This window comes from Nematolebias whitei, chromosome 22 (assembly GCF_014905685.2).
Source record: "Nematolebias whitei isolate Nwh7 chromosome 22, NemWhi1, whole genome shotgun sequence".
In the NCBI taxonomy this organism is placed as follows: domain Eukaryota; kingdom Metazoa; phylum Chordata; class Actinopteri; order Cyprinodontiformes; family Rivulidae; genus Nematolebias; species Nematolebias whitei.
Genome location: NC_056519.1, coordinates 17007335 through 17020276, shown reverse-complemented (window position 1 = coordinate 17020276; position 12942 = coordinate 17007335). Strand labels below are relative to the sequence as shown.

At 37.8% G+C, this 12942-nt stretch overlaps 1 protein-coding gene across 2 annotated transcripts in view; it reads right to left on the bottom strand.

The window, feature by feature from the left end:
- The window catches only part of chrm2a (cholinergic receptor, muscarinic 2a), a 111317-nt gene continuing 98375 nt past the window's right edge, over nucleotides 1–12942 (bottom strand). For both annotated transcript variants that reach the window (XM_037695916.1, XM_037695917.1), the window contains one exon: nucleotides 1–2011. In XM_037695916.1, coding sequence (XP_037551844.1) covers nucleotides 465–1970 — 1506 coding nt within the window. In that variant the 5' untranslated portion in view covers nucleotides 1971–2011 and the 3' untranslated portion in view covers nucleotides 1–464. The remainder of the gene's footprint in view (nucleotides 2012–12942) is intronic.

Genomic DNA, 12942 nt, shown 5'->3' with positions numbered 1-12942 from the left:
CCATTATGTACAGTTATCTACAAGTATCTTAACTGAACTTCAAACTCGTATGGTTTGTAATTTCAGCCAGCCCTATTTTCCCATTTAGAAAATTTCTTGCTGTCCCTTTAGCGTAGGTCTTCTTTTTAATCTGCATTTTATCAGCTTATTATCATTCCTTCTTTGCTTTACTGTCTCAAAAACCCCTTTTCCCCCTCTACAACCTTTTTTCATCCACGCTGCATCTGTGCAATACACACCAAAGCAGCTCGCCTCAGTGAATTAAGTGTAAAGTGCTACAATTGGTTAATGAGAGAAATTTGTAAAATCATAGAAATTGATTTAAAAATGTACTCTATCATTCTTCTCAATCTCTTTCACAAAAGCAAACACTTGCACATGAATAGCAAACACAGATCTCAAGCGTGTGCACACACACATACAGGCAACCCATATGTCAGTGCCTCCTCCACAGGGGCTTGTATTTATCTGGCTGACCTAATATTTTTATACTGGCAGAGAAGAAGATGTTTGAAAGTCTTTTTAAACGTGACATTGCACAAGGCATAGCAGGCCGGATTGATGGTGCTGTTAATATAGCACAGCCAGTAACCAATAGTCCATACTGTGTTGGGAATGCAGCTGGAGCAAAAGGTATTAATAAGTACCATCACATTATATGGAGTCCAGGTGGCCACAAAAGCTACCAGGATGGCCATTATGGTGCGTGTAACTTTTTTCTCCCGTGATGGTGCACCTTTCTTCTTCTTGTTCGGAGGCTGTTTAGTCATCTTCACGATCTTTCTAGCCACATGGTTCTGACGCTCTGTGCTTGGGACTATCTCAACGGTAGCATTCGATGGTGTGTAATAGTCCCCTTTAGGTGACTTAGTTTTGATCTTGATGCAGGTCAGTTTAGAGCTCCCTGCCTTGGCTCGTTGACGTGGGAGTTGCTGACTTGTCTCAGCGTTGGAGTTGGCTGTGGATGGTGCTGGTTCTTCATCTTTTGGATTGGAAGCAGCCACACTCCCTGATGAGTCATTGGAGCTTTCCTTTTCCTCAGCAGGGGCACAGTTCTCCCTTGGCACACTGTCACCCTCGTTTTCTATCTCAGCAGTGGAGGATGAAGGTCCCTTGCCATTCTGCAGTTTCCCATCATGCTGATTGGCCCCATTATCCACAGTCTGGTTCTGAGAATGCCCCATGCCCTCCCCTGGTACATTGTTATTGTTGGGTTTTGGAGTGCTATCTCTCCTCTGGCCAGGTGACAGAGGTTCTGGATTGGTTCCTGATGGCTTGCGGTTGTCCTTCTTCACACGACTTTTGCTCGCTCTTGAGATTTGCCAGTACAGCTGAATCATGATAATGACAGGCAGGTAAAAGGCGGCGATAGCTGTTCCAAAAGTGACAGCAGCATTGGAAAAAAACTGAATGTAGCACTCCCTCTCAGGTACTGTCCGCCCACCAACAATAAACTGCCAAAAGAGAATAGCAGGAGCCCAGAGAATAAAAGAGAGAACCCAGGCAGCAGCAATCATCATTCCCGCCATTTTGGTGGTCCTCTTTACAGGGTAGCTGAGGGGCTTGGTGACACAGAAGTATCTGTCAAAACTTATAATGAGAAGATTCATGACAGATGCATTGCTGACGACATAGTCCAAGGCTAACCACAAGTCGCACACCACTGGTCCGAGGGGCCAGTAGCCTATTACTATATAAACTGTGTACAAGTTCATGGAGCAGAGTCCAATAATTAGGTCGGCACATGCAAGACTAAACAAAAAATAGTTGTTGACAGTCTGTAGGTTCCTGTTCACTTTGATGGAGAGCATGACCAGGATATTGCCAATAATTGTGACCAAACTGAGGGAACCAGCCACTAGCACGATGAAAACTACCTCCACGGTCTTGTAGGCGCTATCGTTCTCTTCCACAGTTTCTGTCCCGTTGCCTTCTGAGGCATTCCAATATGTGAAATTGAATACATCCATGGCATTTGGTCTTTTGTTGCCACCTCCTACTCAGATGGAACCTACAAAAGAACAAAAGAGAAATTGATTTGTAAGAAAGCACAGAAAGAGGCAATGACAGCCTAAGTAATTAATTAAATCAAAGAAGTTTGAAGAGTAGATTCACAATAGGGTTGTGGGTAAAAACACAAGAATGTCTAATTTTCTAAACTGGGAACATTTGATCAGTTTCAGACACATTCTGAAAAAAAAAAGTTCAGTATGCTACTAAAGCTGCTATAACATCAGTTAATGTGTAATGGTGAAAGAGATTATACATTAAAAAAAAATTGTATCAAACCATTATCAGCATTGTGGCCTTTTGTGTTTGGATTCAGCTTTTAGTCATTTTACCTCAAATAATAACAAGAATGTGTCCGGTACGCTAATTAACTTTGTAATTAAGAGACTGAGCTTTCTGGCAGCTATTTTTTATAATCAGTGGGTAAACATCATCTCGCTATTAGACACCTGTTCATTATGGAGAGACAAAAATACTAAAAGGAAAACTAAAAGGACATAATCTGAATGCATGACAGTGTGCCTAAAAATAGGTAAAACATCAGGTCAAATGGTAATGTTACAGTAATGGTCTCAATGAAATACAAAGCACAGTTATTTAATGAAAAACAAAAACTGTTGATTTGTATTTAAAAATGCATGTTCAAACACGATTTACCACACTTGCTGTACAAGGACTACACATTAACATGCCATGGCATTCAAATTTATTTGGTAGAAAGGTATAGCATTTATACAAAAAATGAGAGTAAAACAAAAAAAAAAAAGATTTTCTTTTTTTTTTTAATCATCAGAGTTGTTCCTTTTGAAATGGACTCATATATATATATATATAGTGATATATAAAATATTGTTAGAACAAGTCAGGGCCCAAAATTAATCCTTGTGGAACTCCACATAAATAATTGGTTGCTGTGGAATGTGTTCGCTGTTCGGTCTAACTTTTAAAATTAGGTCTAGAATTTTAGAGGATATTTATTTATTTTAGTGTTCAGAGCAGTACATTCTTCTAAACTTCTTTCCCAACCATCATTAACCACATTAATTTGACTCTAATATGGCTAATAATTAACTTTTAGCTTAAATTGCTGGCTGTTTTTTTAAATTTTTTTTAAATTATTTTATTTCAAACCCTTTTTTGTTTTAGTCCATAAATGCTTTAAGATTAGCATTATTTTTTCTAATTATGCATGCATTCTTGAAATACGTAATTACTGTATACACCATACACAAATCATATTATAGGAGTTGAATGAAAAACATTAAAATGAAATATTGACACAACTAGGGCTAGCCTTTATTCTTCAAAGGTCCATTTCTCACTTGTACTTAAAAATTCCCTTTTTGATCCTCGAGTGACTTGCTAGTTCACTTGTAACTTTAAACATTCACCTGTGCTGTAGAGCTTGCTTTGATTTACGAAGAACTGCTCAGTCGTGCTTGTCACAAAGTTATTTGATATCTGGAGTAATGTGCCTTGTCTGCTCTGTCTTGAGCATGGTCAAAACTCTTGGAGCCATTTTGAAAACTGTTGACTCACAGTTTGCCATAATTATAATCATCTAGCCGAAGCTTTCTTTCATACCTTCTTTTTTAGCTCATATGTATTATTGCATGTCTCCATGAAAAATGGGCAATATTATAAGTGTATGTAGTGTGTTTTACTTTCTAACACATGTCTGGATGGAGTCAGATTTTCCCAGACAGATGTGACCCTGTTTTATGACATGACCACAAATACAACTTTGGGAATAATTTTGTTTTAAAACTTTAAAGAAATGTGAATAACTTTATTACTGCCATGCTTTTAACTGTGTTTAAACAAATTATTCTTGTAAAACAATGCTCTAATGTTGCTGTCAGGATTGCATTCAGAAAGTGCAGAAATTTTAATCTAGTTATTTTTTGTGATGAATTATTAAAAATGGTTTTCCTTCTGGATATAAACAGCACTTCTTTTTAAATACTGTTCACAAAAGCACAACAATCTTTGCATATGAGTGAATTTTAAAACTGCGCACATTGCGAAAAAAGAAAATTTAAGTGAACTTAAATGAAGTAGGATTCCATTTTTGGAACTTTCTTGACTTATACTGCACTTTGTTTTAAGTCCTGAACAAACTTGAACATGTTGGTTTATATGCATCTTACTGGAAAAAGAGCAAAAATGATCTATGTTAAAAATCTATACATATAAAAAAATGATCATGTTCTAGAATTGCACTGCTCAGGGTGGCTGCATGTTGGAGCAGCTCTGTTACATTCATCCTGAGTTATTGCTTTTGGAAACTTTAATTCCTCATTTTTCTGGATGCTTTTTTCAGATATTTCCTCTGGTATCAGATGCTGTGCAGCTGGAAGGATTTTTACTGAAATCTTTTTTACTTTTGGGAATTTGTTATGATGTGTAACCATGGCAACAAGGTGTTTGTTTTTTTTAAATCAATCAGGAGCAGCTGATTAACATCTCAAAAGCTCAAATACCACAACTACAGCCCCAAATCCCAAATGAGTTGAAAAGGAGGCGTCATGTACGAATTCCCATCAACCTGGCACTGGTGCTCAAGCACCTGACTGCCGAGATCCTGGAGATGGTGGGAAACTCTGCTCGTGACAACGGGAGGACTGGGATCATCCCTTCAGCTGTCTGTCCGTGGCGACAAGGGGCTCTGCAGACTGCTGGGAGGAGCGACCATCGCACAGGGAGGAATTCTGCCCGTTATTCGGTCAGTCCTGCTGCCCAGGAGGACCGAGATGCCCACCAGATCTGACAGCAAGCTGGATCTGGGTGGTCAGATCAGTATCTGTGGCGCGATTCTTTGGATTCGCTGCAGGAGATCTTTCCTGCCCACAGCTATCGGCATCTATAACAACTCTTGAATGAGGATGATGAGCTACAACACTTACTTTCCCTTTGGGATGAATAAAGTATTTTTGAATTTGAATTTGAAAACTGAAGATTATCTGGTAGTGATACATGTCCAAAGCTAAATTTTAAGCTGTAGAAAGTGTTAATTTTTTATACTTTTAAATTACATAAACCTAATCAAATTTTGCGCCAAAGTCTAAGCAAATGCTTACTTACTAAAACAAGTCATATTTGTTTCAAAACACCAAAAAATAAGGACATGAACAACTTTTTGGGTGTATTTTTCTAATATTCTTGTTCCTTTTGACAAGAAAAGCGTTAAATACACTACAACTTGAAAATCAACGTGTGCCCCAAAACAAAACCACTCTACTGTTGCCATTGCTTATATCTTACATTATATTTGGGTGCCAAAATCATTATCGGACCTATTTCTGCAAACTCCTTTTTTTTCTTTTGTTACATAATTTTCATTAGAAATGTTTTACGTTTCCGACTATTAAAGTTTGACTGTAAAGTTTGTTGATTAATGATTATTCAATAGCCAAAGTTAGTGAAGTGTTTTGAGTGTCATGCAGCTTTAAAACTGTCTGCTCCAAGGCTTTGTCATTTTGACATAAGGTCTTTAAGCATTGAGCCTATAGCTGCTGAGTAACTAGTGAACATTCACTTATCTGCTGTGCCAGAAATCCCTAATCATTGCATTAGGCATGGAGCTAAGCTGGCCTAATCCCCCATAAAACGTAAAAGTCCACCGATTTACATTCAAAAACACAAACAATACAAATGGGACACTCTTGTGGCTCGCTTGAGCCATGTGGATTAGAGAAATAAAATGACTAAATAGACAGCCATGGTTGAGTAGAAGTTGTTTCTCCCTTTGCCGCTTTTCGCCACCTCCAACTGTTCTGTCTTGTCCCACACCTGAAATCTGTGTCACAACTCGGCGAAAGCTGTCACTTTCAACCAAAGTGCTCAGATTCTTTTAAAGCTCCAAGTGGATGTCCAAAAGGTCTACAGAGAACACTAACTTGGTGTTTGCGCTTACTTTGTCAAACTAATGAACATTTTGCAGAAAAAAAACTCCTGCTTTCATTTAAAGCTATCTTTGTTTTACATGGCAAGTTGTAATTTTTCATTTTGTTTATGATTCTACAACTATCAAATTTGCAGTACTTGGCAGTTAAAAAAAAAAAAGTGACTTAGTTTAGTTTTGACTGGTTAAAAAAAATTAAACTGGGACTGATGCCTGCTGAGCTGGAGTGCAATTGGCATCACCTGGGGAGAACAGCGGTGGCACTCTTAGCAAATCTATCAATCGCCGAGCTTTGCAAGTTTCAGCACAACTGCAGTCGGTGCCTTTTGCATCTGACAGAGAGCAGCAGTGCTACTGCCGGCATTATTCCTAGATAGAGTAATATTTTTATTTATAGTGTAAAACGTTACGATTTTCAATAGATTCTCACATTTCAATTGGGTTAAACATTTGACTTAAGCAATGTTTAAAAGCTCTGCTGCAAAACTCAAAGAATTTAATTTAAACCAAAGGATGCAGTAATCCTAATTATGCCAATTTTGTTTTGTGTTTAAAAAAAAAAAAAAAGTGAGAAGTCCATAGCTGTCAGGAGAGAACGTGAATAACTGAGCTTGAATATTGTTCTGTGCTCGGCTTTGGGCATTTCTGGAATTGGTTCAGTAGAGCTGAAAATTGCTCGTGTCCACCGGGAAACGGAGAAGGCCAACTTCACCATTTTTTTTTTTTTTTTTCACAACTTCTGTCCCCAGTCCGTCTATTGTAGTGGACTCCAAGCTGGCCACATGACCACACGGTAAATTAAAATAGCAGCAGGAACAAACATTTGTGCTTCTAAACAAATGGCAGTAAGTGATTTGCTTCATATCGAAAGTTAAAAAACACAAACGCAGGATATGATGATATCCCACTGGGCTGGAATGACTGAAAACTTGTTGGTGACTCAGAACAAGAAGTTTTTAGTTGCAGACTTAATGACTTGGCTCGCTGGTCGTGTGGCTGCGTTTTGTACAGCACATTTTTGAAAACCGCAACCAAGTTTTGATTGCACGGCTTGAAAAACTATATTGACCGTGCACATTATATTGTTATCCACCTCTGCACTTCATTTGTAACCACCTTCACAGCCACCCGTTTATGATTAAATCAACACAAATAGATTTAAAACCCCAGACTGCAGCAAATTTTAAGAAAGGACTTTAAAAGATTTTATATTGTTTAAAGGTATTTTTAATCCTGCTGTTTTTTTTTTTTAGCTTAACATTTTTAGTCCCATGTTTTATTGTATTTAGATATTTTTATTGTAGCACTTTGAGATTGTAAAACGTAAAGTGCAGTACAAATTGACTAAATTATTATTATTGTTGTTATTATTATTAAAAATGAAGCTAGAGTGGGACCAGATTTTCAAGTAATTACCAGCTTTGTGAGACCGGGACATTGGTTATAGCCTCAGATGTTTTCCGTTTTTATGGCTAGCTTCTGTGCAGGCGTTAAAATGCAACTCTACTGCTGTAGAATTATCAAAGCTAAGAAGGGATTGAGATGGGTTTGAGACGCCTGCAACAACTCTGCAACTATTTTGAGAGAATATTTGATGCTCTCGTGCTCTGAAGATGTTAAAAATGAACGCAACGAGACTACAAACCTCCAACATCCGCAAGGAAATTGAGAACTCCTGCAAATGTTTTGTGACAACCCAAGGTTTGGTATTGTGGCATATACTGTATGCATGAATGGAGGAGGAAAGGTAAAACTCAATCCTTTACTATACTTATTTACTTGTTCTGAGCTCATTAAATCAAAGAAACAGGTTAGTTTACTGACCAACAACAACTTAATTAATGCACCATATTTTTCGGACAATAAGGCGCACTTAAAATCCTTTTTTTTAATTAGCTCAAAAATCAACAGTGCACCTTATGCATTAATTTAGGTTGTGCTTACTGACCTCAAACTGATTTTATGTTATTGTGAATGAGTTGAATAACGTTTGACTTATCTGACTGTTTTGTTTCGCTTAATGCACCTTAAAATCCGGTGCGCCTTATAGACCGAAAAATACGGTATTTACCCTTTAATAATCAGAACTCGGTCACTGAAGTAGAATCGGTTAATTACAGGGAATTCTACATCTTGAATGAATATTCTTCCAAATGAAAGGGACCAAACTTGTCGTCTTGAAGTTTTTTTAATACAAAATAATTAATCAAAATAGAAATGTGAACAATAATAGGAATTTGGGTAATTAGTTTAAAAAGTAGTAGTTGAGTAAATATGTAGACTTGATTAAGCAATAAAGATTCATCAAGGAGTAACTCTTTTATCTAAAACTAACTAGTTTAGACCGATTTGTTTTATATGAACAACAATTTAAATAAAGTTGAACTATTTGATAACTACTTTGCTTTGGAATTTGGATGAGGAATATTACTAAATTTAATCAAATTAGATTATTTAGTAATACTGCAAGCAAGGAAATATTATATCAAGTTGTATCGACTTATTTGCTTTGATTTCCTCACTAGATTCTCGGCCCCTTTCTGGATCGAGTTGAGAAGAACACCTAATGGTGGTTCCATCTTTTCAGGAGTTCGGAGGCTGATCAAGCATCCAAAACTCCATACAGGAAACGGGTTATAGCTCAAAGGGTTCCTTATAGGATCGTGCCAGACTCTCATCCAAGGTGACCAAGGTAAAATGTTAACAGCGTTGACAGGAAGCCAGCTGAGAATAGTCGGCAGGTGATAAGTAGTCCAAAACTTATATCAAAGCCATGAAGCCTTGCAGTGGATTATGTTTTATCCTCTATAATTACTGTATGCCTTTTGACTTGGCTTTGACAAAAATGCATCGGGGTGGGAAAGGTGGAAGACGGAACTGAACGCGTTTTACTAAAGTGCAGCTTTTGTGTGACTTAAGTTCCAAAAACTGGGTAGGCTTTTCCAGACTGTTTTGACGACCAGCTGACATTTAAGAATCATTTTTACCCCAGAACTCTACATGTAATCATTTATCAAACTGTAACTGAGGCAATGAGGGGTTCAGTGTCTTGCCCAGGGACACTTCGGCATGTGACTGCTGGTGGAACTGAACCCAACTTTTGCATTGGAGGACAACTGCTCTAACCACTCAGCCACAGCCGCCCAATAAGTGTCCAGGACACTGGATGTGTGAACACATAAGACATTATTAAGGTCAATAGTAACTTTAAAGAAAATCAGTTCAGGGTTGTTATGAGAGATGGCCTAAGGGTCAGAGGTCATGGTCAGTAGAGCACATCTTCATGCTACAGTATGGTTAATTCAGCACCACAGCATGACAGACAGACCGTGCTTGAATCAGAATGTCTACCAATGATACAAACATAATCAAAAGCAAAAGCATTTGCCCCCTGCTTTTCATGATTACTTGCATTTTTATCTCCAGCCTTCTCCATGGGACTGTGCAGAGTGAGGCCTTCATTTACTTGCTGTTTGAATGTGGGCATGACTGGAATGCAGAGCGAGTCGTTGCTGCAGTGCATCCAATCTATGGGGGGGGGGGGGGGCACAGCCATTCAGTACACTTTTCATATTTTATAGTGTTTGATTAATATGTGATTTTATTTTATTTTTTTAAATCAAGAATTATTTGCCCAGCTGGGGACCAAAGCTTATCTGTTGAAAAAAATAAAAGTTTCCTCACTAATGAAATGTACCAAGCATCATATTTCTATATATTTGGATCAACTTAACTGGTTAAAAATATCTAACGGTAGAAAGTAAAAATTTAATTCAGAGGCACGCTGTATTGCGAGTTATGAATTGTACGATGGCATTAGGTTCCTGCCTTGAAAAAAATGTTTCATTTTACTCTCATTGCTCATAAGCTGCTCTCCGGCAGGGCTGTCATTCAGCCAGGGATACAATCAAAAACCAATGGGTGCACAGAGGCAACAAATACATACAAATATATTTGAAGAAGAAAAAAAAACTTAGTAGGAAATGAAAGCTGTTCTGATAACCATCAAAGAGTCTACGTATCAAAGCAATATTCTACCCATCACTGTGTTCTGATAAAACATGGTTAAACAATCTGAATGTTGAGCTGGAGGATAATTACAAATTTGCATTCATTTCCTCAAGCTCTTTCTCTGCAGGTTATAGTGCTTGAAAGATGCCTGTGGAAATTCCTGGGGTACATCAAAACAATTCAACCATTTTCTGTCATTTATTGGGTATTGGATCATGTTGACAGTGAGCTGATTCAGTTATACTGTAGCTCTTCCCCAGCCACCAATATGAGCTGTGTCTGTGTCATACTGGGTTGCTCCCTGTCTACAAATGATATATAATCCATCCAGCAAACTCAGTAAAATATCTTCTGCTGTGCTGCTTTGGGAGGAGATTTAGTACCCTGGAGCCATTCAGGTCAGAAGAACTTTTTCTTTAAAACCCCAAATGAGGCCATTTTCTCTGGAGAAATTCACTTTTTGGCTGCCTTCATCCAAACTTTTATAAGTTATACCTTGAAAGTGTGTCTGAAAATCACCAGTGGATATTTCAATACTTTATATGTAGTTTGGATTTAGGAGTGTTTTTTAAAGATGTAAAAAAAAAATATATATATATATCTCAACTCTATTGATGCCATGCAAACGTGACTCCGCTAACGCCTTAAACTGTGTCTAAAAATGATCCAAAAGCAGTGGTGGAGAAAGTACTCAAACACTGTATTTAAGTAAAAGTACAAATAAACAGACAAAAATGTACTTTGTACTATAGTAAAGGTACCAAATTAACGTTTTTACTTAAGTAAAAGTAAGTGCTTGCATTTAGAAACACTTAAAGCATTAAAAGGATAAGTCCACCTAATGCAATGGTCTACAGTATCATTAAGTATCCTTCAGTGTGTATATTTTCTGTAATACGTTAATAGTGTTGAGCCATTTTAATGAACAATGCTGCAGATAATACATGTTTTTATTGTGTTTACTCTGTGACACAGTTCACACTTGGACTTGTGATTCTGTGCATCAGAATTTCAGGGATGACCTGCAGAGTTAAATGTCATTAAGCAAAATAAGAAAGAGGAATGATTTTACCTTCGAAAGTTTTTATTTAACACAAAGCAAAACCAATGTGTCATTTTAACGGCAGTAAACACATTTAAGTGAAAGTTGTCTGTCTGAAAAAAGGAGCATTAGACCTAACAAAGGAATTTCAACTCCAGTTTGTCATCAACTCTAATTAAAGTACTGTCTATTCAACCTTGTAACGGGTCAATATTGAACAATATTTTAACTTCCTGACACCATTTTCAAAACTTGGACCCAAGTGTCGAGACATTTGGAGACATCTCTTGTCTCCTGTTCTAATATCATGAACTGACACATTTTAATATTGCAGCAATAATTTCTTGTTCAAGTTCAGAAAAAGTTGGTTTTCAAAGTTTTTTGAGTTCAGTCTGTCTCTTTTGGGAGAGAGAATATGTCCTGCTTAACTGCATAATCTTTCAACATGGCCAACCATGGGTATCTTCTGGCTGACTCTCTATGGTGGAATCCATTTTGGGTGTTAGTGGTGCTGTGGGTGCACCCAGCTCAAGATGTGTATATACTAGAATATATGTCATTGGCCCAGCTCTTCTTGAAGGCGAGCCTAACGTTACCTGCCCACTTTGCAGTGATTCAATGGCCCATCTCCCCTCTCACCGTTGCTTACTTTCAAACTAACGAACAAATAATAATAAAAAATAAAAAAACGCAGCGTGGATGTAACATGTAACGCAACGCATTATAGAAATGTAGTGTAGTAGAAAATACAGATACTTAATGTAAAATGTAATGGAGTAAAAGTCGAAAGTACCCACATTTAACTCTAAAGTAAATTACAGATGTATGAAATGTGTACTTAAGTACAGTAACAAATTACTTGTACTTAGTTACATCCCACCACTGTCCAAAAGGTCTCGTTTGTCTCTATGTGGCCCTGTGTGGGACCTGTGGCCTGTTCAGGGTGTATCCCACCTCCCACCCAGTGACTGCTGGAGATCAACTCCAGTTCCCCGTAACCCAGAAAGGAAAATGTGGGGAAATGGAAATGTCTAGAACTGTCCAATCCTGGTCCTCAAGGGCCACTAACCTGCATGTTTTAGATGTTTCTCTGCTCCAACACATCTGATTCAATGGTTAAATTATCTCGTCATATTCTGCAGAAGCCTGTTAATTACCCATTGATTCAAATCAGGTGTGTTCGAGGAAGGACACCTCTAAAACATGCAGGATAGTGGCCCTCAAGGCCCAGGACTGGACACCCCTGATGGATGGATGTTCTGCCTCTAGATGTCCTCAGTTGTCCACCACCTACTTCCTGTTGTAATCAACTTACCTGTGTTCTTCACTCATCAAGCAGCCCTCCCTGAAATTATACGTTTTCTCACTTTGTTGTCAAATTTTGTTACGCTCAAAGTCACACCAAATTTAACTTGCAAACCTTTTTGTCTTGATGCTTTTACTGTTACTCTGCCTCCAGCAGCTTTCTCAGTTTGAAATCCTGAATCTTGACTTTGTTGCCTCTTGTCCTGTATGTGTGTCCATCACCTCATTACCAAACAGCCATGCAGGCCATCTGGTCATCATGGTAATGTTGCATGATAAATTGAGATAATGACCCATTAAGTACGAAATATTTTTGTTTCCTTTGCAAAACAGGAAACCAAATGTATGCCAAAAGGGGATTGTTTTTATCTTTTCAAATTGTTCAGCATTTCATAAAGCAGTTTTACACCCAAAAAGGTCCAACTTCAGCCATTTGGTTTTATTTCAGGGACTATCAAACACTCACATGGGTTATAAACTAAATTAACCTGATTTAATTGAGACCGTTTTGTCACAGCTTGAAGCTCCTGCAGAAAATGTAATTTTTGTCATGACATTCCGGTCTGCAATTTAACTGCAGAGGGCAAACAATTGAACATCGTTCAGGAGAATGACAAAGGTCCACAAAGGGGCAGTGAACTATTACTGTTGATGGGAAACATCAGGACTT